Source organism: Amblyomma mixtum, chromosome 3 (genome assembly GCF_055824585.1).
Source record: "Amblyomma mixtum isolate Tamu chromosome 3, ASM5582458v1, whole genome shotgun sequence".
NCBI classification, from domain to species: domain Eukaryota; kingdom Metazoa; phylum Arthropoda; class Arachnida; order Ixodida; family Ixodidae; genus Amblyomma; species Amblyomma mixtum.
In genome coordinates this window covers 224,088,738-224,115,954 of record NC_143014.1, presented here as the reverse complement: position 1 = coordinate 224,115,954, position 27,217 = coordinate 224,088,738, and the positions used below count along the sequence as shown (strand labels likewise).

General features: G+C 47.5%; 1 protein-coding gene across 2 annotated transcripts in view; it reads right to left on the bottom strand.

Moving 5' to 3' along the window:
* LOC149353823 (uncharacterized) overlaps positions 1 to 27,217 on the bottom strand; it is a 43,997-nt gene that overhangs the window by 11,242 nt on the left and 5,538 nt on the right. Inside the window, exon 2 of one of the 2 annotated variants that reach the window (XM_089582860.1) lies at positions 11,207 to 11,467. In XM_089582860.1, coding sequence (XP_089438986.1) covers positions 11,207 to 11,467 — 261 coding nt within the window. The remainder of the gene's footprint in view (positions 1 to 11,206; positions 11,468 to 27,217) is intronic. The other variant, XM_089582861.1, reaches the window with a different exon arrangement.

The window sequence follows — 27,217 nt, the reverse complement described above, 5'->3', positions numbered from 1 at the left end:
CTGGTTAGCGCACCTGGTTAGCCGCACTGGTTAGCGCGCATAAGGGATGCGAAACGTAACAACGGAAAGAACACGCCGTGGGCACCACCTCAGACATCATGTGCGGGAAAGAAATCTAATATGTATATATTGTTGCCGAAAATTAATTTAACATGCCTAAGAAATGTCGTCCCAAAAACAAATATTCTTGGCTACTTTTGGGCTACGCAAAATTTTCGCTTTTGGCTACGTTTGGGCTACTACATAGGCCAATTTGGCTACCAGAGGCCGGAGCCATCTGGCAACCCTGGGCCCGACGTGGGGTCCGGCTCGCCTGGCGCCCGCTCGCTTCGCTGCTGAAGGAGTCGCGGAAAGTGACCATACTATTATTTTATTGTGAGATGATGCTGTTGACTGCAAAGCGATGTGTAGAGTAAGCCTTTTATTATAGCTCAGGCGACTTCCGAAGTGCCGGCCGCTGCAGCTTCGATGCCAAACAGGCAATAGGCCTAGCGACGACCACGGCAGCCAGGCAGCAGCAGAGCTCGTCGCCCGGAGCGCCCGCGAGCGGTGCCATTGCCGAAAGCTCGCAACATAAGCAGGCATGCTTTGTCGCTGCTCTAGAAGTATTTCTGATAACAAGGCGATCTTGCCTTGTGATATTTGTACACCATCCCAAGCAGCGCTCAGGCATTGATGCACGGCGGCGAAGTGCGACACCGGTTGTGAGCGGAGCTTGGGTAGAGCGGCGCAGCGATGCTCACCGCTCCGTGTGCCCCTGCTTGTAGTGGGGCGGCAGTTCGCAAGCGACGATCGGTGCGGCACGTCGGCCAAGTTTTTAAGGACACGCCGTTCAGAAATCGGGCGCTGAATCCTGACGACGACAGCTCGTTCACTTCCATCTTTCGGCAGACAGTGCCGAAGGGCAACATCTTGCCGAACCCTGGCTTTGCAACCAACGACACAGCACGGCCGGTGCATTTTGATTGCGCATGCGACGGAGGTCGCGACAGAAAGACTCCAAATCGCACCTCGGTTCTCGATTCGGTTCGACGGCGGCGCCGGCGGAGTGACACAAGCGGCACGAGCAGACGAAAGCATTGTAAACCGGAAGTGCAGTACTAATTTCTGACACCCAACACACAATAACCGCGTAAATATGCATATAAACGACAACTCTCCCTGGTGAAATGCGAAATGGTTCCGTAAAGAGTAAGAATGTGAAGTATCTAGAGTTTTTAGTTTGTTAAATATGCGATTTCACGTTGGCACCGCGAACCAATGATAGCCCTGCGCTGGTGACGTAAAGAGTACTAAAATGACGTAATGAGTACAGATTCGGGCGGAAGTTCACCGCCGCTGGTCGCCGCAAGGCTCGGGAGCAGCAGTTTTTGAAAATGTATTATAAATTATCTACTCGCTTTTGATGTATTGTACGCGGCATGAACGTTCAGTAGCCTACGCTCTACATAATGCAAGTATTTTTTTGCCAACCTCAGACACCCCTTTCAGGGACCCTTTAACAGCAAGCTGTCGAAGGCATGGTAGGGTACATTTATTGAACAGTACCTGCGCAACAACTACCGCTTATCCTTTAGCGCCCATCAAGGTATGTGATATTGCAACCCTCGCAGTCGTCAGAGCGTCGAACATAAGTTCCCAATGAATTAAAATGGCATCATGGCTCACACACACGTGGGCAGGTTGCCCACCACCCGGCCCTACTAACGGTCCACTTTACAGTATTGCGGAGTTCAGGCCTGGAAGTACTGGTTCTTGACAAGCGCTCGTTTGACTCTCCTCGGTCAGCGGTTCTAAAAGCTCGTCTTTTCTTCCCACGCCAGTTCGCATGTCTCCCCCTTTGGACGGCAAGCAGGCTACGCGGCTCGGAGTGACGCATCTACCTGGTCGTTTCCGGCTGTCTCGCTCTCGAGCTGCCTGTATCTGTTTCTGCGTAACGATAAGTTCTGGGTGTATGTGCCGCGCGATAAGGCTGAGAGCGCTTCTTTATGTCGATGCTGCCAACGTAATGCGGTTGCTGCCGGCTGTCGCGGCGCTTCCGAGACTAATAACGCGGTTCGCAGACACGCAGGGTGTTACCGGAATTGCAGGGCTTCGCTTGCTGCAATTTTTTTTTTTGCTAGCGGAAAAAAAGCAAAACAGCATACCATGTGGACAGAAAGAAAACGCGATCGCGAGAAAATAATGACATTTATTTCAAATTGCTTGCAATTTTTTGCCATGAAGTTAAATAAAAATGATGCCTTTATAGATCAGTTTATTCAAAACGGTATACTCGAGGTTTACGTGAGAAGTCCAGCCCAGGCAGTGAGGTTGTTTAGGTGGCAGTTAAGCGCATTAGTGCCTTGCGCACCCTGGCGCCTCATCGTGTCTTTACCGTTAAGTCAGTTATGCTAATGGCACCAAGCAGAGAGAGCAACACAGTTATACCACGCAAAAAAAAAAAAGACCAAGAATTATGACCTGCACGGGGAACGGACAACGCGGCGGAAAACATTTCGCCCAGTCCGGCATTGAATACAAATGGGAACACTGCACGAGAGGTCAAGCTGAGCTGACAGCTTATATTGTTCATTGCGGTAGGCGAGACAAGGGTTTTTTTTTTTGTATGTGTGCAGTTTGGTAGGCTTTCGCGCTGTGCCTTCCGCAGTCAGAGAGCGGGGCTCCGAGCTCACGCCGCGTATACCTCGAGCCACTGCTCCAGTTGCACGGGTTGTTAAACGGCGATGGCGGCGGCTTTTTTATCTGCCTGCAACGAGATTATGTCTCTGGCACTGTTATGATAGCTGGATAAGGCAGGCCTTTTGCTAGAGGCGCGGAGCTGTGAAGCCAGTCCGCTATCTCGGGGTCAATTAGGAGTCCCAATTCGGGCAAGCGCCACCGCCGCGTCTCTGGGCAGCCCAGCGAGCACTTGGGGAGGTAAAGAGAAAGCGGCTCGCCTGCTCTGCGCGCTTAGATTTTTCGCTCCTCTTCCTTTCCGCTTTTTTTTTTCACTACCACAGCATCTGCAGTAGCCACGCACAACGAATGACGCTGCTTGAATTAACCTATCCGACTACGTACTTTGGAACTTTGGTGGCGACGTGTGTATATGTGTGTTTTATTTAACGCCAATACATTGAGGAACCTTTATATCTATGAATCAGGAAACGAAATCATTACCTGAGTAGATATGACAACGAAGAATGAACAAAATGCGTAATCCTAAGCAAGTGAAATGTGTGATGAAGGAACATGAACTGTCTAGGCTGCTTTGAAAAAAAGGGAAAAGGAAGTGATCTTGAACAAAGTGCCGGTGCTCCATTGTCTTATAGATGAAGTGATGTAGTAAACACAAGATTCTTCGTTTTCGGATAAAACCTGATTTCAGCCGATTTTGTGCAACCTAAACATGTTCCTGAAAAATTGGGTCAAGCCCGATTTTTTCACGATTTTTGGAGCAACAGTGGCCGCCGAACTATTCTGCCCTCTGTTAGCGCGCGGGCGACATGCGGCCGGCAGACAAAGACGAAAACCAGTTGACACAATGGAAGTTGTGGAGCTGTACTGGATTCATTCTAGAAGCGGCTGCTGAGTCTGTCGTTTGATGACTTTCCTTGATTTCTGTGACCGACGATGTAGACTCGCTTCGAGAGGAGTTTAACCAGTACTTGCTGGAAGCAAACCCCACTAACTATTGGCTCGCACGACGCAGCTGTGCGCTAACAAATGCCGCGCTGACAATTTCATGCATAGCTAATGACAGCTGTGATTTTGAGAGAACGTTCTCTCATCCGAAACACCTCTAAAGACAGGTCTCGTATGGAAACCGAAATGCTGTGCATGCAGATGATTAGGTATGCTAATAAGGACGTGCGAAAAGTGGATGACCAGCTTATGTGAGTAAAATATTTAATGTCCGAAAACTGATCCAGGATCTTTACTGCCAGTAATTATTAATTAGCAATGAAACGCTGCATTCCGATATATTTTCTTGAGAACTCCCGATTTTTCCCTGCTTACCAGCATGAAACACAGCCGCAATTGTTACCCTCCAATGAAAAAAAAAAATCGAATAATTTATTAGTTTGTAAATTTAACCCGAAAAACCCGAATTTCATAATGTTTCCACGAAAAACCCTATTTCTTCCCTATTATCAAGTTGAAGAACGCGCCCGATTTTTACCCCCCGAATTTGAAAAAAATATTAAACCCGAAAACGAAAAACCGTAAGTATACACTTAGCCATTTCGTTCATGGTCTGTCACTTGTAGCTGTGCCTACTGTTATGCCTTGGATGCCCTATAGCCCAGTTGGATTAAAAAGCAGTCACGTCCGGCGTAGCCACGGCAGCGGCGACAGCAAGCCTCCCTTGAAAGCAGCCAGCACAGCTCTGCCAGTGAACCCTCACCTACATGTTGAAGATGGTTGCCAAGGCCAGCCGTAATACACCTTCAAGAGAGGACCCGGGTGTCAGCTGGGTCCAGTCACCTCATGTTTGACCAGTTTCCCTTCACCGCGTGGCCTTGCGCATGGCCCTGGGCCTTGTGGTCTTGCACTGATGAAAAACAAGTGCACGCCACTCGTGCGACCAACTGCAGACCGTGGGAACGCCACTCGCGGAACTTCCGGCAATAAGCCTCCTATACAAGAGCCTGACGTTGCCGGTCGAGTCGGGGGTCGAGCTGAGCAAGGTCAATCCAACTCGATGAGTGTTTACGTAGCTCGAACTAGCGAGTCGACTCTCGCGGCGCGCCCCGCGAGGCGCGACCGCACTAGTAGTAAACCGGCGCCCACTTCTGTTCTCACTTGTAGAAAATGATTTCCCGAAGCGTTGAAGAGGATTCAGCGTAATTTGCGGAGGGGGCTGTGAGTCAACACACCCTGTGCAGTCGGGCTGGCCCAGCCCGACTCTACGGTCGCTTAGCTGGACCCCCTAGCGTAAACATGAGCCCGACAGCCGGTTTTCGGCCCGACAGCTTACTCGACCCGACTTTTGTCGGGCTCATGTAAACCCACAGATAGATGGTACCCTCCACACCCACAAGCTCAACACGCGACGGGGGCGTGTTCCCTAATGAGAGTGTGATAAGTGCCACAGTGAACTTTTCAGGACACTCCTTACTCGGCAGGCCTGGCCTCCATTTAGGGATTTCAGGGAAGGAAAACCCTATAAAACTCAGCACCGAGTGCGTCCGAGAAGCTCAGAGACTCCCTTCTGCTATGATGTTTCCTTTTGCTGAGAGACACTAAGTTGCTCCTTACGTACACAATGTAAATATTTGTATAAAGTTTTCAGTGTCTTCCTCGTAACCCCGTCTCCGTCTTACTCGTCCCTTCTCCGGCCCGACCACGCTGGCTGAGTCCCAACACTATAAGAATAATAAATAACTGTGCAAAAAGGACGGGACAAGACAGAAGAAGCACACGGGACAGGCGCTCTTGTCCCGTCCTTTTTGCACAGTTATTTATTGCTCTTATAATGTCGTACCAACTAGCCCCTCACCGCACCCTTCTAGATGCCACCACTACTCTAAACTTTCCAGAATACAGGGAGCAATAGACCAATTTTAAAGCGTGACGTCAAGTCTGGAGCCAAGTTTCATGATTATTCCAGTCGGTGACATACTTAGTTAAAAGTTCCAGGGCCTCACTGGTTTCAATAGCGGTGGTTGCGAGCATATCATTCTACCCAAAGGGCAAGGAATCATAAAACAGGGTATGAACCCTAGAGCGTACGCAGACTGTGTGCACTCTTGTAAACTTCGCAGCGCGTGATGTCCGGTGTCGGTCCACGTTAGTAGTAGTAGTAGTAGTAGTAGTAGTAAAAGACTTTTATTCGACCAAAATTTATAGGCCGAGCATTTCGACCGCCTGGGCGACCAGAAGCCGCTGTTCTTCCCCTTCAGCGCCAAGCCAGTCGAGCCAGGTGGTGATGGATAGAGAGGGTGGGGTGAAGGAACCCGACTGCTGAGCAGCCGGGCAATAGAAGAGGCAATGGGCCAGGTCCGCATAGATACAGGGGCAGTTGGGACAGGAAGGGTCCGATCGATAGCGATAGAGGAAGAGGCGGGACGGGGTGATAACTGCATTCATCTGAATGTGCCGAAGAAGGCGAGACTCCGGCACCGTGAGTGATGGATGAGGGGGAGGGTAAAGGCGTTTGTCGAGGCGGAGCTCAAGGTAGACCTCTTTTATGGTGCGGCGAAGGGTGAGTCTCCCACCGTCCTCCGAGGGCTTGGGCCAGGGGATCAACGGTGCCCGGAAAAGTGTGTCGCGGGCGAGCTGATGGGCCAGCTCATTGCCGTCAATCCCTGAATGCCCAGGGACCCAGCGGAGGAAAACGATGGAAGGCTGCAGTGTGGAGACCGCTCGTTCGACCTCCTGTTGGAGAGAAGGGGTCAGGGTGCGTTTCTGTATGTGGTGTATAGCGGCTTGTGAGTCTGAATAGACTGTGTACTCTTGGAGAGAGGGAAGGAGGGCAAATGACTGGAGGGCATGCGCAATGGCGAGAACCTCGAGGGACAATGCGTCTGGAGGGTGTAGATACGGCCCGCTGGTGTGGGTTTCAGGAGCAGGGAGGTGTGGATGGTACAGGGCGTAGCCGCAGGAACCTCGAGGAGCCACGAAAGAGGCATCCGTGTAAGCTACACCCTGGGTATCAAAGAGAGGGGAATGGTGCTGTGCGGCCGCATGACGACGTCCGGCGTGCAGGACGGGGGACATGTTGGTCGGGAGGGGAAGGATACGAAGATTGGGAGCGGGGGTGGGAATAGGAGAGGTAAACGGGGAGATTGGAATGGGCGAGATACCCGCTTGAGTCAATAACCACTGACCCTGACGGGTAAGGGAAAGCCGGGCAAGCTGCGAGTCACGATGGAGACTGAGAAGAGAACGAAGAGGATGGAAGAGGCCTGTGGCAAAGAGCTTAGTGGTAGAGGTAGTGATAGGGAGGTTGAGAGCTGCCTTGTAGAGGCCCACAAGGGCTGTCTCGAGAGCGTTAAGTTGAGTCTGAGTGAAGGAAGCGTAGGGTGCAAAGTACAAGACCTTGTTTATTCACCGCTACTAGTGATAATATGCGTACAGTGGTCCGTAGAGATCGAGTTGATTGGAACGTGCGAAATGCAAAGTTTGTACGAAACGAACCAAAATCAGTGCGTGTCAAGAGTAGATTTCATTATCATCATTATATATTTTTTGAATGTTAGGAATGATTCTTTTAAGGATTTTAAAGGGTAGATTTGATTAGGAAAACTACTGCTTCAGTTTTTTTTTTGCCTGAAGGAAGGGAGGTAAAATCAGTTTTTAATTCTCCTGAAGTACAGTCGTTGTCAAAAGTAACAAGGCTCCATTGTTTGCTTCTCATTCGTATAACAGAGCCCTCACGGCTTCCCTAAAGATCAATAAGTTCTTTAAAGGTGAGAACAGGGGTTCTCCTTACCATACAGAGATTTAGAGCTTGAGGGCTGGCATAATAGTTTTAATATACGACTGAGAAGAAAAACGTGCAGCCTGGTTACTTTTGACAAAGACTGTACGTGCGGCTTTCAGAAACTGGCTGCATATATGCCGATCCGTGAACATCATAAATCGCCTAGCTGAAGATAATGGGCGCACACATAAAATTAGAGTTGTTATGCAAGCGTTTCAATAATACACTTTTTTCAATAACGAGCTTTGCCATGAGCTTGATGGAGCTTTTTGTAAGAACCCTGGTGAAGGCGCGCCCACGCCAGGATTAGCTCAGGATTAATCGAAATGTTCAGTTCTCTTGCTACTGCCTCGGAAGCATTATTATTCAGTGATCAAACTGCAGACCGATGCCCTATAACTTGCTTCCCTTGTAGCTCGGAAATAAGCGATTTTAATCATGTTTGCTTGGGTAGATTTTAGCAAACGAATGCACAGGACCCTCCAGTAGCTCTTCAGGAGGGAAGACAGAAGCAAACTTTCCGGCAGCGCCTATCCTTTCCGACGGTTAAGTAGTGGGCGAACGTCTCCAACTGATTATGTACGACATTCTCGTTGGTCCTCGTTGTTGAGCATCCATTTCCGATGGCGGCGGCTTGGGACACTGAATAAAGGTTCGCCTAGTCATTTTCAGAAAGTTTTCTAGGCGTCGCTTACCTGAAATTTAACACATCATCTGACTTCTGCTGTTTATTAATAATCATGTACAGCTGCCGATCTACGTTTATTACAGTCGAGCGCAAGTGCTGCGTGGGCATGCGTGGGCTTACGAACGGTGTAAGCACGTCGATGGTTTATACCGAGGAGCTATCTCATGTCGCCACTTTCTGTTACATTGTTGTGTTCGGCATGCCAGTCATTTGACTGACGTCGAAGACGTCCGCTGCTGTTTTGCCCTGTTTTGCATTCGCCTTAAAGCTATTAACCTTCGAACAAATTAACAGGGCCCTTCATTTCTTTTATTACTGGTGAATTTTGTGTGATATGCTGGGGTCCGTCCCTACACTTACTCTCATAAAGCGCGCCTAGATACCCTTTCTGTCCCACTTCGGGTATCAAGCCAGCGTTACTTGCCCTACCCTCCCTCCTGGAGGCAGCAGTCGGCGATCAGGGCCGCTGGTTGAGTGATGAGAAAACACCTGAGCCATCTCGTAGGGAGCCCCCGAGTTCGTGGTCGCGCGGACCTGTATGGAGAGAGACCGCGGAGTGGCACTGAAACAGCTGAAACCGACGAACGGTGAGAAAGTCGTGCCAGGGTCTGTAGAAATACTTCTCGAAATGCTTCTACGGGCCATATTCATGCCAGGAGCCCGCCCAAGAACATCTCTGCCAAGTGCCGAGTCTCCGTTTGCTCCGCCCGGGCTTGCAAACCTGGCTGCGCGACCGAGGCAGGCCGCCGATTTTGCAGGTTCTAAAAAACAGCTTGTCGGCGGGCTATCGATTGGTCTTGAATGCGCCATTCTTAGAGGACGCAGATGTGATCGAATCTAGCGGAGCGTCGTCAAGGTTGTGCGCAGAGTCGGAGCCGCGGTAAGAACTCCCCAATTATTACGTGCCAAAGCGACACTGGGCTGTGATGCTTACAACAATGGAGGGAATGGGATTAATTTCGACCATCTGGTACACTGCAGCGTACACCGAAATCGCATTTTCGCATTTTTCTGCACCGGAACGAGCCTTCCGTGCTTGACGACACACCACTCAGGATTTATTTTTCATTTATCGAATGCTGTCTGCGCTTTGGATTATATTATACCACGATAAAAAACCCTGACTTAGAAGGACGTAGTTGTAGGCCAGTTAGTAGGATATCTGGAGGAGCAAAACCGCAAAATAGGATGGGACAGAGGCAGGCGGCAGCACCTGTGTTGTCGCCGGCCTCTGTAAAGCTCGTCTATTTATGTTTACAATGGGGTATCTCACAAATATCTTCGCGAGGCGCCGTCCATGAACTTGCTAGTGCCAAAATTATCATCCCCACTGCAGTGCGGATAGGCGCATGGGAATTCTTTGATTACACTTGACGTTGACGCTGTTTTTTATATGAACTAATGTTAGCTTTGCGTCTTGGGCAATTTCATATCTGGCTTCCCTTAAAGGTAACGTATTGATTTTGGATTGCCTTCACAACGGGGTTTAGGGTTTCTTCACAGGCTATGGAAAGACGTGACCCTCTGAATGCATTCTGAACCAGGAGATCGGCGGCGCGTTGGAAGCCCAGCCCTCGAGTCTATCAAGGACGGCGCTGGTCTTAAAATCCTTATGCCACGAAAACTACGAGATCGCCTTGCTCAAGTGGCTTTTATGCTTAAGACTGACGTGTTGCACGTTGCTCAGGCCCGTAGGGTTGGGTATGATCGACTGTGGCATGCACGAAGTGTGACCGTCAGAGAGTCCTGGAGGCTGGACAAGATGTCTAGCTCCCAAAGGACATCAATGGAACACCAAAGAACGTCTCGATTCGTTCGACGTTGTGGACACACCCTTCGAGCAAATGACTTGCAGGAGACGTTGCAAGGAAACGGAAGGCGACCCGACGACTGTGCGTGTTCGAGAAGGTACACATGTATGTGACAGTGTTAAAGGAGTACAGACACCTAATTTTTGTGGCATATATTCTTCTTTATAGTGATGCGGAAGGCACTGCTATGCATGAATCCCCATGCAGTATTCACCTACGACCGTTAAATAATTTATAACCGAATTTTTCGGTCATGATGTTTGGTTTCAACAGCCGAACGATGGTTCTGACGTCAGTGTGGTTATATCTCACGTGAGTCATGGAAAAACATCGAAATAATCGCTGCTTCATCATTTTAATTCACCGCAGTGCTAGAGCCAGCCTTCTTTAAGAGCCGGATTGCCAATTAATGTAGAAGCAACGATTATATTGCAGTTCTTTCATGCCTCACGTGGCCTATAACCACACTGACGTCACAGTCATATCTCGGCTGTTGAAACCGAAACAGGATGGGAGAGAAATTCGATTATAAATTATTTAGTGCTCGTAGAATACCACGTGGTAATCCATGTACAACAATGTCGTACGCATCATTACAAACAAGAAGATACGAACTCAAAAGTTAGGTGTCTATACCCACTTAAAGGTATCAGGAAAGTCCCACTAAGGGCATGCGTTGCGGTTGCATTGTGTGGTCGAGAGTTGTAACGGTTCGCATTCATTCAACCCCCCCCCCCCCCCCTCAGAAAAAAAAATCATGAGGGAACGTAGGCTTACGGAGCGACAGTAAATTCCCAACAGGCCTCCGGGACACCGCGCGAAAATTGCCTGCAGGCTTCTGCAGCACACGACGTGGGACCTACATATAACGGCCTATCATTTCGTGAGCAGAATGATGATGAGTTTATATATGAAGGAGTGACTAGTCCTAGAGAGGTGCCGAAAGAGCCATCGTGATTAAAGCCGTTGTCATCTGGGCATTCTTTGATGTACCATTTGGAAAATGCCTTTTCACTGGCAGCAAGCATGATCAGGGCCTTCACTGCACCGACCACCTGGAGCCTAATCGCTCCGAGATGCTAAACGCAGTCTGCAGCCGGCGCTAGTCGTGCCTCGATTAAACGTGTACGTGGTCGCCATACCGCTTGGCGACTGCAGAGCTGATATGCCCTCCCTTCGAACTCTTGACATCGCGCGCGCAAACCTCTCGGCGGGGCTAAAGCCACTCGTCTCCCAGCGCGGGCTGCGCTGAGCGCACTGCTGCCTAGTCACGATGTTGGTTGGAAATATACGCACGGGTTCGGAGCAGGGGCCCCGAACGCGGGGGCGTGCTCTTGGAGCTCACCGGTGTAGTCGGGCCACTCGCCAAGCAGAAAGCCTGCACCTTCGGTGAAGAGCACCATGTGCAGCTGCAGCACCGCCTGCGGGAAGGCGTGCAGTACGGCCACCCAGACCAGGTCGCCGAAGGCCACCTCTTCCTGGCGACCGATAAACGGGCGCATGTCCGAGGGGTCGCCCGCCACCATCATCGCCTTGTCGAACAGCACGGATGACAGCCTGCATGTACAGCGGAGTTTCTCGGGATTGCAAGCAAGACACGACCCAGGCCCCATGGAGCGTCTGCTGTAGATCGCATCCATGATCGGCACGCATTGGTCTTCTCAATAGTCAATAGTGCAACAGCGGCGCGAGAATCGACGAGGACCAGAGGAGAGAAACACGACGCCACAAGTTCCTGACTTGATCAGATTTTTTAGGGTAGGAACACGCAGAATAAATTGAAGCGTAAACGAGCGAAGGCAAATGAAGCAAGAAAATCAGATCAATTGGAAAAATTCAAGTAAAATCTCGCGGAAGTCATAAACCACACGAATATTCCTTTTGTCGTTTTCAGAAGGTTCGTTCCTTATTCAATTCATATGCGATGGACTGGGCAGTGACACCACGATCAAGCAGCCCTAGCCATCTCTGTCGCCTTTAATATCTCGCTTGCCAGCTTCCGACTGCTTGTTTACAACTTTGCCTCAGCTGAATTCCTCAGAATAACCATAATCTCGGCAACACGTCGCCAGGTGAAGGTTAACTACAACCGCCTTATACAAGGTTATCACGCTACCTGAATCGGTCGTTCACACACCGGCTAGTCAGACCCTAGTAATGGTTATTGCAGCTTAGAGAAACAGCAAGGACTACATTCCTGAGCGCGGCAGACAAAACACTGGGTGTACTTCATAACACACACTTGCAATACTTTTGTAGCTTGGCTGGGTGGAAAACGGTACTCGCACCTTTGCGCGGCAATAAATTTTCTTCAGGCAATGGGAGAGGTCGTGTACTAGGATCACCTTCTGTCTCTTTGCCTCCGTGCTCCTCCTCTCGCTAGGATGAGTTCCATTGCCTTCTGCTTGTCACCGCTGCCACGAGGTGATTTCAATCGTATTGCTAGGCCAGAGACACAGGCAACGACATTGTGCTACCCGCGGCAAAGAAGCGGCATGGTTGCCAGTTGCTGGAAGCAAGATTTGTTCGGGGCGTTTCTGAAGCACAAGTTCGTTATCACTGTATACTGGTTTATGGGGGTTTAACGTCCCAAAGTGACTCGTGCTATGAGGGACGCCGTAGTAAAGGGCTCCAGAAATTTCGACCACTTGGGGTTCTTTAACGTGCACTACAGTAGACGGACCTCTAGAATTTCGCCTCCATCGAAATTCGACCACCGCGGCCGGGATCGAACTCGCGTCTTTCGAGACGGCAGCCGAGCGCTATAACCTCTGAGCCACCGCGGCGGCCGGAAGAAACCGAGGACTCCCACTGGAAGGAAGAGAGGCGAGTTGTTCCACGTTGCAACATCAACACGGTAACTTTTCGCGATTGCGGAGGTCTTGCATGGGGATCGTTCACAGCCGAGCTTCCTTCTCTGTAGTAGTCAGCACTGTGCGCACGTTGGTCGTTTTGAAGAGTGAACGGCGGTAACGCTGTACATTATTGATAGAAAATGAAGTACAAAACAGACAGATGACGTCAACGGGTATGAAGTGGGTATGAAGGTATTACAGTGCCGGAAACGCAACAAGAAGCGAAAGCCGGGGCTCCTTTCTCACAATTTCAGCGCACATGCAGTGAGATCAGATGTCCGGAATAAACGATGTTAGTCATTCCGAACACATACGTCTTTTTACCTGACGGAGTTGACGGGCTTAGCGCTGTGCTACACAGTAACTGGTTTCCGGCCAGCTGCATTCGAACTGTTGTCTACAGTGCCGTGCACTGACCTCGAGGAAGCCGAGTGCATCACCTATGACGTCACAGATCGAGATCTGGTGCATATGAACACACTTCGCGTGCCGCTTGCTTAATGTAAATGCATGAAATGCTTAATGGCGCACGCTTACTATTTCTTTACATGCCTGGACCCGTGGCAGGGATGCAGAAATTCCGCGAACAACTTCACGACAACAGAAACCCGAGGAGCCCAGAAGGACTGTCAGTCGAAACAGGTCTGCTTCTGCGGACTAAAGTTGCCAAGCCAGCCTGGAGGCGCAAACAATCCCAGCCGCACCTTCCGCGAGCAAACGTACCGAAAGCGTGAGGACGAAAGAGCTCTTATCGGCGCGGCAAAACACACTCGCTACTCATGCCTCGACAGGACACGTGCGACCTTGTCGCTGCCATGTTCGATCTCCCGCTGGGCGCGTGCTCGAGCGCAGGCTACACCGCGCGTTGGTCGAGTCGAAGGGATTTCTTATTTTTTTCCGGGCCATTATCAGTCGGCGTGGGACTGCAGAACTTACTGCACTTGACGCGCGCGAGTCCCACTCTTTCAGTCTTGCTGATAGAACGACCCCGTCTCGTTCCTCTTGCACACAAACGTGCGCTGTCGAGCGCAATGACACCGAGAACATTTTACACACAACTTCAACCAGCTCAAATTCACTGAAACAATCACCTGGATAACTTCCGTGATGGATACACGTCATAATCATCAGCCTGACTACGCCCCCTGCAGGGCAAAGGCCTCCCCCATGTCTCTCCAATTTGCCGTGTCCTTTGCCAGTTGCTGCCACCCCATCCCCGGAAACTTCTTAATCTCATCCGCCCACCTTTCTGCCGCTCCCTGCTACGTCTGCCTTCTCTTTGAATCCACTCCGTTACCCTTAAGGACCAGCGGTTATCTTGCCATCGCATTACATGCCCTATCCAAGCCCACTTCTTCCTCTTGATTTCAACTAGGATGTCATTAACCCGCGTTTGTTCCCTCACCCACTCCGCCTGCTTCCGATCTTTTAACGTGAAACCTAACATTTTTCTTTCCATACCTCGCTGCGTTGTCCAACTTAAGCTGAACCCTCCTTGTTAGCCTCCACGTTTCTGTCCCATAGGTGAGTACCGGTAAGATACAGCTGTTGTATACTTTTCTTTTAACAGTACCTTTTGCTGGGCTAGTTGGTGTGACATTGTGTTCAGGAAAGTAAAAACATCGCTAAATTTTACACAAACCACACAGAAAGACGGACAGGACAGGCGCTGTCCTGTCCGTCTTTCTGTAAAGTTTGTGTAAAATTTAGCGCTGTTTTTACTTTCCTGTATACTTTTCTCTTGAGGGATATTGGTAAACTGCCATTCATGATCTGAGAGAACCTGCTATATGCGCTCCACCCCATTCTTATTCTCCTAGTTATTTCCCTCTTATGATCCGGATCAGCGGTCACTACCTGCTCTAAGTAGACATATTCTCTGACTACTTCCAGCACCTCGCTACCAAATGCGAACTGCTGTTCCCTTGCTAGACTGTTGAACATTAATTTGGTTGTCTGCATGTTCTTAGCCCCACTGTTCTGCTCTGCCTGTCTAACTTATTGATCATGCTTTGCAGTTCATGTCCTGTGTGACTTAGTAAGGCAATGTCATCAGCGAATCGCAAATTACTTAGGTATTCTCCATTAACTCTTATCCCCAACTGTTCCCATTTCAGGCTTCGGAATCCCTCCTATAAACAGGCATTGGCGAGATCGTGTCTTCCTGCCTGACACCTTTCCTTATAGGAATTTTATTGCTGACTTTGTGGAGCACTATGGTTGCTGTGCAATCGTTATAATTATCTTCCAATATTTTCACATAACACACTTCTACAGCCTGATTCCGCAATGCCTACATGACAGCTGAGGTTTCCACTGAGTCAAATGGTTTGGTTTATTGGTGTTTAACGTCCCAAAGCGACTCAGGCTATGAGGGACGCCATAGTGAAGGGCACCGGAAGTTTCGACCACCTGTGGTTCTTCAACGTACACTGAAATTGCAGTGCACGGGCCTCTAGAATTTCGCCTCCATCGGAATTCGGCCGCCGCGTCCGGACCGAACCCATGTATTTCAAGTCAGCAGCCGAGCGCCGTAACCACTGAGCCACAGCGGCTGGGCCCACTGAGTCAAATGCTTTCTCGTAATTAATGAAGGCTATATATAGGGGTTGGTTATATTCTGCGAATTTCTCTATCACCTGATTGATAGTGTGAATATGGTCAATTGTCGATTATCCTTTACGAAAGCCTGCTTATCATTTGGTTGATTGAAGTATAAGGTTGTGCTGACTCTGTTAGCGATTACCTCAGTAAATACCTTGTAGACAATGGACAGTAAGCTTATTGGTCTTTAATTTTTCAAGTCCTTGACGTCTCCTTAAGTATGAATTGAGATAATGTGAGCGTTCTTCCAAGCTCCTGGTAAGCTCGAGTTTCTAGCACACTCTCCTCTGTCCTTCAACAAATCTGCTGTTACCTGATCCTCATCAGCTGCTTTCCCCCTTTGCATAGCTCCTAAGGCTTTCTTTACTTCCTCCTTCGTTACTGGCGGGATGTCCCATTGCTGTGCCTACTGCCTCTCGCGTACAGCAGCGCTAACGTCTGGTTAAACATTGATCGAATAGTACGTGAATGAGGTGCGTACAGGCTGACTTGTTTTATTATAATCGTTCGTTTATAAGTCACAGTCCCCAGTGCTAGTAATCAGTTATTTAAAAGTCAGAAAAGCGCGACGGTGACAATACATGATATACAGATGTATGTAAACAGCACAGGAGCAAACTGTATTCCGTTTCTTTGTCAGAGTGTTGCCCTGCTCTTTAGAGCCTGTGCCTCATGCCACGGAATGAACATCGAAAATTCACATTCATCGAAACCAGCGAGAGAACTCATCTTTGAAAACAAACCACAGCGAAATAAAAATATGCAAGGTATGGCCTGACAGAACTACGAAACTGTTTCATGGTCAGAGATGAAGCTCTGTGTAAATTATTAGTGTGGAATTATTTGCTGTGGAACGAAGACTTACTATTGTGTTCCCTTCCGCAGCAATAAGACAGCGGTCGATGACCGATTCGGTGGGTTTGTGCGAGCATACCGGAATAGGCCATCAACATAAGGGTGACGTCATCAAACTATTTAATACAAATGCTTCCTTCCTAGCGCTGTATTGCGGCAGAAAGAGTACGCTTGAGTGAACCTCTTGTGGAATATCAGTGATACCGAATGGCAACTACTGAAGTCTCAGTTAAGTAGAAGGATATTCGAACAACTATTTCGATAGCTTGGAATACTCACACAGGCATAGTGAACACCGCTGCTTACACAAGACGCGTGGAGGACATATCTTAAGCATACGATCCTGCAGGCTACGGTAATGGGCTGAGCGAAAGGCATAGTCTAGCAACTTCAGTACAAAGGTAGAGCGTACGTGAAGGCGGTCTCACAGCATTTTCTTAGCAACTGCCATGATTGAAAATGCAAAAAAAAAAAGAAAACTCACCTTATATGACAAAGGGAACAACACAGCAGTGAACAAATTATCTAATTTTTGGGCGTGGCTGGTCCTTGACTTCTCAAACCAGTCAACAGATACTAACTTGTCTGTCTTCAAACACAAAATGTACCAACTGATAGATAAGCACAGCCCTATTATCACCGTCACCGAAAAATCATCGTCACCGTGGTTTAACAACGAACTGAAGCGCCTCAGAAACAAAAAGAAAATACTTTTTCGAAGCGCTAAACGGCCAAATCAGTCTGCCGAAAAACACTGCAATCTTTAGCAAGCCAAACCAAACGTTTTTTTTTCATCAGTATTACCATCCACGCTGTACATCAACCCTAACGAGTTTTGGAAAACTATTAACCCTACATGCCACAACATTACACAACGATGACAATTATTCTCATTCCGGAACATGATGTTTGCACGCTCTTAATTCCTTTTTCTGCTCAGTTTTTACTAAAGAACCTTAGGGCGAATTACCATACTTCCCTGTTTTCGATCACCCAGCTATGCCAGATATTTTGTTCGATCCTAATGGAATTATGAAACTAACTAACTATGAAACTAATTATGAAAAGTGTCATTTTCATCTGGCATTGATGGCTAAAATCGAAAGTCCTTAAAAACACTAAGAGTGTTGTTAGTGTCATTTTGTGCCACCTTTTTCAACAGTTCTTATCAGCTGTGCTCCCACAAGACTGGACAATAAGTAAGATCGTCCCAGTACCCAGAAAAGGTCCATCGTTTTCATAGAAAACTACCGTCTTATTTCCCTCTCAAGCATCTGTTCTAAACTAATGGAACATGTTATTTATTCTCACATCATCAAATTTCTAGTCTCGGTCAACCTTTTTTACCCTTACCAACATTGCTTCTTGAAAGGACTTTCCTATGATTCCCAACTAGCCCTTTTTATCAATGACCTTAGTTTTCTTAGTTCGAACGGCCTTAGTTATCAACGACGCTTTTCCTAGACTTTGAAAAAGCCTTCGATAAAGTATCGCCCAAAAGGTTACCACTGAAACGTGCGCGTCTAAACATAGGATTCCTATTCTACAAGCAAGACGCAAAATTCTCAGGTTAAAATGTCTTTTTATGCTCAAGCATAACAGGTTGTCAGTCTGCCCTGATCCCTATATTAAGCCACTCTCCTTGATACGGTCAACAAGGCATCGTCATTCTGAATCAATAACCCCGTTGACTGCCAGAACTAACGTATTTAAATATTGATTTTTTTCCCTGCACGATAACCGACTGGAATTCTTTACGTATGGCAGCACTAAGTGACATTAACTCCATTGAACAGATGGAAGATTGACGTCATCCAACTTATCGCGTATGTGTGTTATTTTCCGTTATTTTCTTTTCTCTTGGTGCTTTTTTATCTGTATTACTTGTATCGCCCCGCCTGCAAGGGCCCCGAAGGGCGTGCAGTATTCTGTAAATAAATAAATAAATAAATAAATAAATAAATAAATAAATAAATAAATAAATAAATAAATAAATAAATAAATATTTTCGTAATGAAGTGGATTCAGAATTTTTTGACTAACAGACCAATTCGTCTACGCTAACGAATCGTCGTCCCGACGTTCTCTGGTAACTTCAGGTGTTGCTCAAGGCATAGTGCTGCGACCCTTGCCTTTTCTCATTTACATTAACGATCTTTCTTCTAATGTTACCTCTAACATCCGACTATTGGCCGGCGACTGAGTAATTTATCGCCCGATTTCTACACGCACTGACGCCGTCACCCTTCAAAAAGATCTAACCCAAATCGAAACTTGGTGCAAACATTGGTTAATGTCCCTTAATATTGCTAAAACATGTATCATTTCTTTTCATCGCAGGCAATACCACATTCTCTAAATATGTTTTTTCGGTTCTGAAGTATCTTCCGTTATTACCTGCAAGTAATTGGGCATTACTTTAGCTCATACCCTAGCATGGCCTTCACGTATCATGAACATCGCTGACGCTAACCGCACCCCCGGCTTTCTACGTCGCGATCTTCGTTTTCCTACCGCTTTCTTCAAATTATTAGCTTACCAAACTTTCGTCCGACCTAAATTAGAATTCGTTTCAGCAGTATGGAACCCTCATCAGTCAAAACTCTCACTAACGCTTGAAAAAATACAAGATTACGCTATCCGCTTCATTTATTGCGATTACTCATATTTTACAAGTGTGTCTTCTCTAAAATCCACAGCCTCCTTGTCTTATCTTGAAACGAGAAGGAAAATATCTCTATTATGCCTGTTCCTTAAGTTTTACCCTTCAACTTTAGGGGCATCAATTATATCAGCAGCACATTGTCTCTCCAGTCGCATTGACCACAAGACCGTGTACCATCCCCCTGTAATAACTACATCTGATTTCCAATCTTTTTTGTCAAATCATCTCTGGACTGGAATGATCTGCCGCCAGGAGCCGTACACCTCACCAGTCCCATCAAATTCTAGAAGATCGAGGCCATCACCTTGTCTGTCATGCCCACCCCTCATGTAATGCCCCATACCCGGGGGCATACAAATAAATAAATAAAAAGCAGTTGAAGTACAAGAACATCCGGAGATACCGCTAAAGTGACTTATTCTCTTGCTTTACGACATAAACACAAAAATAACGCATTACCATGAGATATGAGTCAAAGCTAAATAATATCCAAAAAGGCCGGTGCAAAGCATTCGTGCGCAGGGCTGGTACTGTGTTTCGTACACTTCTTTTCTAGAGAGCTTGGACGACAACGCTACTGTGTGCGCGAAATTTTTTTTCCAGTTGCCCCCTGTTTTCGATGCAGCTATATGAATTGTAATAAAACCAAGATTCATATAAAAACTCTTGCACGACAGGGTCTGGCAGGAGAGCGAAGTAATGCATTCTCATTAGCAGCGAGTCAAAAGTAATCAGTATGCAAAAAATAACGAACAATTTAGCGTGGTTAGGCCGAATGCCAATTCAGTGCGCTAGAACTCCGGTTTTCACTTCGGCTTCGGTGTTGCGGCTTCACTAGGGGGGCACTTATAAGCTCCGTAGTGGGTCAATACCCATATATGCGTAATTGGACACGGGTGTCGATGGAGGCGAAACGCAAAAAGGCACCTGTGCGCTCTGCGATGTCAGTGCACGTTAAAGATCCCCAGGTGGTCGAAATTATTCCGGAGACCTCCACTACGGCACCTCTTTCCCTCTCTTTCACTCTCTTCCCTTACGGCGCTGTTCGGGTGTCCACCGAGATGTGAGACAGTTACTGTGCCATTTCCTTTCCTGAAAATCTAATTTTCATTTTTTTCTTTCTCTACTTTACCTTCACAGATCCCTGGGAGTCCGCGTACCACTCCTGACGCAGCAGTGCAGCAGTTAAGCGATGCGACACTGCCCTGCGATGGCAGGTGCTGCCACGAGCGGGGCTTGTTTGGTTTATTGGTTTATTCGGGATTAACGTCCCAAAGCAACTCAGGCTATGAGGGACGCCGTAGTGAAGGGCTCCGGAAATTTCGACCACCTGGGGATCTTTAACGTGCACTGACACCGCACAGCACACGGGCCTCTAGAATTTCGCCTTCATCGAAATTCAGCCGCCGCGGCCGGGATCGAACCCGCGTCTTTCGGGCCAGCAGCCGAGCTCCGTAACCACTGAGCCACCGCGGCGGGCGGGCGGGGCTTGTGAGACCCATGTTGCTCTTCCCGAGCAACCTCTCGCGACCAATCATCAACTGAACTGTGAACTGCCCCCTGCCATGGGGGTTAGATTGCACATAACCCGGTGGACAGGTTGTGATGACGTCACAAGGCCACGTGACCTAGGTGATTCACCTGATACCTCGGGGGACCAACTAGACAGCGGGTGGGCCGCTGAGGGAAAGTTGCCACATCCTGGTGGGCATACAGAGGGACCTCACAAGCAGCGTCTAAGCAGCTGAATGGAAGCTCTATTGAACGCACTGAAAGGTCGGTGCAAAGCGCTCGCGCTACTGTTTGCTGGTGACTCCTGCGCTCGATGAACTTGTTTTAAATGTAAGAGTACAACCAAGATCAATACAACAACGCATGCATGACATAACCTTGCTGTGGGCCGCTTGTAAATGACGCCAACGCACCCTACAGTGCGCTACTCAAGCATTCAGGGCAGATGTATGCAGCATTTCACGCAAAACTACCGCCGTAGGTACTTAGCCTACCTTGGTTAGCGAGAATGTAGCATTGCATTGTGAGGGTGCAGCAATGCTACACCCTCGCTAGCCTGAAATTGTTTAATTACTTGCTAATCTCATTTGCAAACCCTATAAGTTCAAGGACCGAACTCGTTCATGAAAGGTCTGGCAAAGTGCGCGCCGTCGCCGCTCCAGTCTGGCCGTGGAAGAGGAACGAAACGATGGGCCTTAGTTACGCAACTGCATATTATTCTGAGGGTGTGTACGTTAAAAATAGTTAGTTATATGGGGTTTTATGGCGCATAAGCAACTATGGCTATCAAGCACCAAACACAAGGTTAGATGATGTTATGTTAAGTGTATAGAGGTTACATTATAATAGGTTTAAAACATTGGCTTTCTTTAGAAACTTACAAACAAGTGAAAACTCGACAAGTGTTTGCTCGCCTAAAAGCAATGCAGGATGAAATGGAATGTGTTCATTGTAAAATACCGTAAAAAATTTTTTTCGAAGTTCTTCGAGATGCGAACAAGAAATTAAAATGTGATTTACTGTGAGCTCCTCACCACACATTTCACACACAGGTTTGTCTTTTTTTATTAATAAGAAGTTATGGGTGATGTGTGTGTGACCTATGCGTAAACGACATAAAATTACTTCGATAAAACGCTCTTTATGATGGCATGATTTCCATTCTTTTAAAATGGGCTTTATGGTATGCAGCTTGTTGTTTCCTTCATTTTCCCAAGAAGCTTGCCACTTGGCTCTTAGTTTGCTATGTGCTAACTTCATGTAATCCCTAGGAGGCAAATTCACATGTTTTATTTCCATGGTTCTGGTTTGTGCAGCACACATGTCGGCTCTCTCATTGCCCCTAATGCTAACGTGACTGGGAACCCAGCAGAATTTTATAACATGTTTTTGTGTTGTGACCTTTACTATATTGTGTAAGATGCTTCCTATCAGTGGCTCCATGGCATTTTTGGAGTTTAATGCTGTAAGGACGCTCAGTGAATCTGTATAAATGATGCTGTTTTTGATGTTTTCATTTGTTATTTTCTGTACCGCAACGCAAATGGCATAACACTCAGCAGTGAAAACTAACACATGAGGGCAGTCGTACTGCATTTTTATTTTTTCCTTGTATTACTGCGCTTCCTACATGAGCATGAGTTTTTGACCCATCAGTATAAAATGCAGTATAATTTCTGTATTTTTCTTGTAGTGCTAGCTATTCTTGTATTATATGGTCATGTGGTGTACAGGTTTTCCCGAGGCGTGTTAGTGTGACATCACACACTGTGGGGAGAGTGTACCACGGTGGTAGCGCTTCGTGTCATGGGGCAATACTTTTAATTTCATTTAGTATGTTCAGAGCTTGGCATTTTTCTTCGAAGCGCAAGAGCATCGGCTTAATTGCGTGAGGCTTGTTGTTGAGTATTCGGGATGGGCATTTCGTGACAATTGGGTAACAGATGTTTGGGCTGAGAAAGGATTTTGAGGATGTATGTGCAAGTAGTGTAGTTCTTCGATCTTCTAAGGAAGGTTCATTCGTTTCCACATACAGACTTGCTATTGGTGAAGTTCTGTAAGCACCGGAAGACAACCTTAAACCAAGATTGTGGATAGGATCCAGTCGTTTTATGTAGGACGGTCTTGCTGAGCCATATACTATGGACCCATAGTCTAACTTAGAGCGAACCAGAGAACGATATATATGTAACAGGCATGCCCTATCAGACCCCCAGCGTTTTCTTGACAGTAGTTTCAGCACATTGAGGGCCTGGGAAGCTTTTTTCTTTAAGCTGTTTATATGTGGCAAGAAAGTGAGTTTTTTTATCGAAAGTTATCCCTAGGAATTTATGCTCTTGTTTGACAGATAGTGGGGTTTGGTTTAGATATAGTGTGGGGTCGGCCTGCAGGCTTCGTCTCAAAGAGAACAGAACCGCTACTGTTTTCTGAAGGGAAAATCTAAATCCGTTTCTATCTGCCCAGGTAGCCAGTTTATTTATTGTTGTTTGTATCTGCCGCTCACAGGTAGGTATGCTGGAAGACGTGCATGCTATTTGGAGGTCGTCTACATAAACTGAGTACATTATAGATTTTGGGATTACTTTTCCCATGGAGTTCATTTTTATGATATATAAGGTCGTGCTGAGGATGCACCCCTGGGGTACGTACGCCAGTTTCTTGAATAAAAGTGTTGGAGAAGGTTGCGCCTAGGCGGACTCTGAACGTGCGGTTGGTTAGGAACTCGCTCAAACAGTCCAGCATCCTGCCGCGGATACCTAGGTCCGCTAGGTCATGGAGGATACCTCCACGTGGTATCATAAGCCTTCTCCAGGTTGAAGAAGACCCCGATGCAGTGTTGGTTGTGGATGAACGCTTCCCGGACTGTGTTCTCAAAGCGTACAAGGTGATCGGTTGTGGAACATGTCTTTTTAAAACCGCACTGGTGTATATCTAAAAGTGGCTGGGACTGAAGTATGAAGGTTAGTCTGATGTTTAGAATGCTTTCGAATGATTTTGCTACGCAGCTAGTGAGTGCTATTGGCCTGTAACTGGTGGGACTAGTTGGTGGTTTGCCAGGTTTTAGGAAGGGTACTATGATTGCTTCTTTCCATGCATGGGGGATTTCTCCACTCATCCATATTTTGTTGAAAAATTTTAGGAGAGCCTCTATGGCAGTCTCAGAGAGGTGAGCAAGCATGGCATAATGTATATTGTCTGGGCCTGGTGCTGTCTTTTTACCGGATGTTAGTACTGTGCTTAGTTCCTGCATTGTAATAAGCTGATTGTAGTCTTCATGTATGCATGTTCCAAAGAAAAGTTTGTTTTTCTACTATTGTTTTGTGCTTTTGAAATGTGTGTGTGTAGTTGGATGCGCTTGAAACTGTGGAAAAATGCTCACCCAATATGTTGGCCTGATCTTCTAATGTTGTTTGAGTACCGGGTGTTAGCATTGGAAATGTGAACGGAGTAAAATTTCCTGTGAATTTCCGCACCTGCTCCCACATTTTCTTTGATGATATTGAGCTATTTATGGAGGATATGTACTGTTGCCATGATGCGCTTTCTGCGTTGCGTCTAATGTATCGTGCTTTGGCTCTAGCCTTTTTGAAGATGAGCAAGTTTCCTGCTGTGGGATAGCTGCGAAGGTTGCCCCAAGCCTTGTTTTGCTGCTTTTTAGCCAATGAGCATTCATTTGACCACCAAACTTTATGTTTTTCGTGCAATTTCAGATGTTTGTGGGATTGCTTCTATTGCTGCAGATATTAAGCATGTGACAATTTTTTTATTTATTTCTTCTATCGTAAGGTTTTCGGCATATTCTTTTTCCAGTGTGGCCTTCGTTCTGAAAAGTGCCCAATCGGCGAGGTGAATTTTCCATCGCCGTGGCTTCGTAGGGAGGATGAATGTAGCTGATGTTAGCTTTAAAACCGTAGGTAAGTGATCACTTCCCCAAGGGTCGTCTAAAACATCCCAAATAAAATCATTAAAAACAGATGGAGATGCAAATGTTAAATCGAGGCAGGTCATTTTTCCAGAGCTGGGGCAGCAGTACGTGGCTTTTCCCGTATTCATTAAACATATGTTATTTGAAAGAATAAAATCCTCGATGAGCTGACCCCTGGAATCAGTATGCTCACTTCCCCAGAATGAGGAGTGTGCGTTAAAATCCCCAATTATCACACAATTCCTCTTCCTCTCCTCTGGTAAATTCCCTTCCTCTGGTAAATTCGGCGTGAAGGAAGACCAAGAGGCGTTCTTCAAGATGATGACAGATAGAGGAACATATATTTACAGTAAACATGTACAAGGAGCAAAACTGGAAACAGCAGAAATGAGTTAACAAGAAAAACAAACGCTGCGCAACTTTACTCTTCTACCTAGCAGGTTAGAGGTTAAGAAGCAGAATGTTACATGCTAAGCATGGAGCCCCAGCTCAGCCTGGTCTCCATCCGTTTACTTCGGTTTTTATAACCGTAACAAAGAAATAGGGGCGGTCATTTTCAGTGGTCCGCCCCAAACATCAATTCCCCAATCAAACATAGACCCACCCGCGGGTTGGGCACAGCCTCAAACCCAGGGTCTCGCTAAGAGAACAAAATCCAAAACAAACAAATACTACACCACTCTCTCGTCGGTAAGGGCATGCACATCCTCTCCCGTTGGGGCTCTCCTTCCGACCTGTCCCAAGCACACCGCCGCCCCCCCCCCCCCCCCTCTCCACTCGCACTGCAAGTCAAGATCTTGGTAGAGATGCGTACCCCCTGTCCTCAGTGCTTGTCATATGCAAACAATAGATGAGAGAGAAGCCGGTACGGCACAGACGGTGGGGCGCTCGGACAAGAGTGATCGATGAGCGGGCGGATAGGATAAAAGTGAGGAATGCATGTCGTTCCCCACATCGCCAAAAAAATGCTCGAATCGTCCTTTCCTGGGCTCTCTTTGTCGGCTCAGCAAACCAGCTACGAAAGGGTTCCTGTTTTCCCCCACAAATTGATAAAGACACCGTGAAGATAGCAGTGCGTCAAAAGACCAACTCCCTACTGCACTGTGCTTGGAGGGGCTTTCGTTCATAATGGACAGCCCCTTCCGCGGGGGCAGCGCCCTGCACCGTGGTAGCTGGAAATGAGCGTTGACCCTTCAAGGCCGCTCTGGGCCATCGGGCGCCTTTCCGACGTTAGCGTATGCATAAGGGGGGATAGGGGTGGGGGGGGGGGGGGGGGGGGGCGCCCTGAAGGTAGCGGCGGTGCTGTCATTCACAATGGACAGCCACCGCCGCGAGGGCAGCGCCCTACACAGTAGTTGCAGCTAGAATTGAGCAGCGGCCTTACAGGGTCCATAATGGTGATGGAGTGCGCATGCATAACGCTGACACAAGTAACCATGATAAGTCGCGCAGTGTTGGATCAGATATTTGCACGCGCACAGCGTAGCGCCGACTCTTCAAATTTATCGGCACAGTTCAGTTTATCATGTGTTTATTAAGTGCAATAATAAATTCTGTATAGTCCTGAAATATGCAGCAGTGCGACTATATCGCATGTGTGCGAAAGAGTGTGCACAATATGGGCTATTCTGTTTACAGGATACAGCAAGAAACCAAGAATTTTGTTTCCCCGGAAGATCGCTGCAGCAAGAACCATTGAAAAAATCAAACACGTAACGACGAAGAAAAGAACAGATGTGGTGCGACGTCCGCAGTCTTGGCCATAGGTCCCATGCGATTGCGCATGACAATATGCGATGCGCGGCGGGATGAACTATCCGGGGAAAAAAAAGTAAGCTTGAAATCGCGTAGAAAGGTCGGCATGTTGTTCAAGGTGCACTAAAAAGGAATCTGAGGTCGTCTGTTTAGCGCGAGAACTCGATCTGCACGCTCCGAGCATCCTCAGAAACTCCGAATTATTGTCCAGCGTGGCCGATTTCCCTACGAAATTGAATTAAACGTGCCGGCTCCTGCCTCTTTTTTTTTTTGAACTCGCCTCTGAAAAAAGGGGTCAGCCGACGCGCGCAGTTCCTTTCAGCCAGTCGCGTGGCGGCTTCTCTTTCGCTTTTGTTTTAATTTTTTAGATTTCCGTGAATAAATAGGTTCGACTGTATAGTCGAAGACTATACAGTCGCAAATTAGGCCCACGGAAATAAATATACGCGAGGACTCTTTGCTTTCGCCGATCGCTACGTATCACTCCGCCGATGGCAGAACGGCAAGCAGCCACGCGTTGGCGACTCCTCTTGTCGGAGGTCAGTTAAAAAAAAAAAAAAGGTGGGGGCCAGGACGTTTACTTCTATCTGATAGGAAAATCGGCCGCACAGGACAATAAGTTCCAGTTTTCCAAAAATGCTCGGAGCGTGCAGTTCGAGTTCCCGCAGTAAAAAGGCGAGCTCAGAATCCCCTTTAGTGCATCTTTAAAGATTTGCCTTGATTGTTCGGTCAGGCTTTGCTAGAAGTGCAGTCTTAATTGCTTGCAGCTGGCTGGCGCTCTTAGTTCCGCTTAATCCTGTTGAAGCTTGTGCACACGCTTTATTGTTGCCCTTCTGTTCGGGCAAATATAAGCACTAATTGTTATTAGATAAAGAATAAGTCCATAATATTGTGTGCCTAGAGGAGGCGATTAGTTTGTGCTGCGTTCTTGCCTACGCATCCGTTGACACGTTTGCGCTCCTTGCGCTCGCAGCTACAATAGTCGAGACGATGAATCGAAACCCGGACGACAGGGCTAGGAAGCTTATCTTTTTCCACGCCATTGACCCACGACATTTGCGCAGAATTCTGTCATGCTAAGAGCAACAAAGATAAGGCCAGCCGCAGAAAAATACCTAGCGATCGACAAGTTGTAA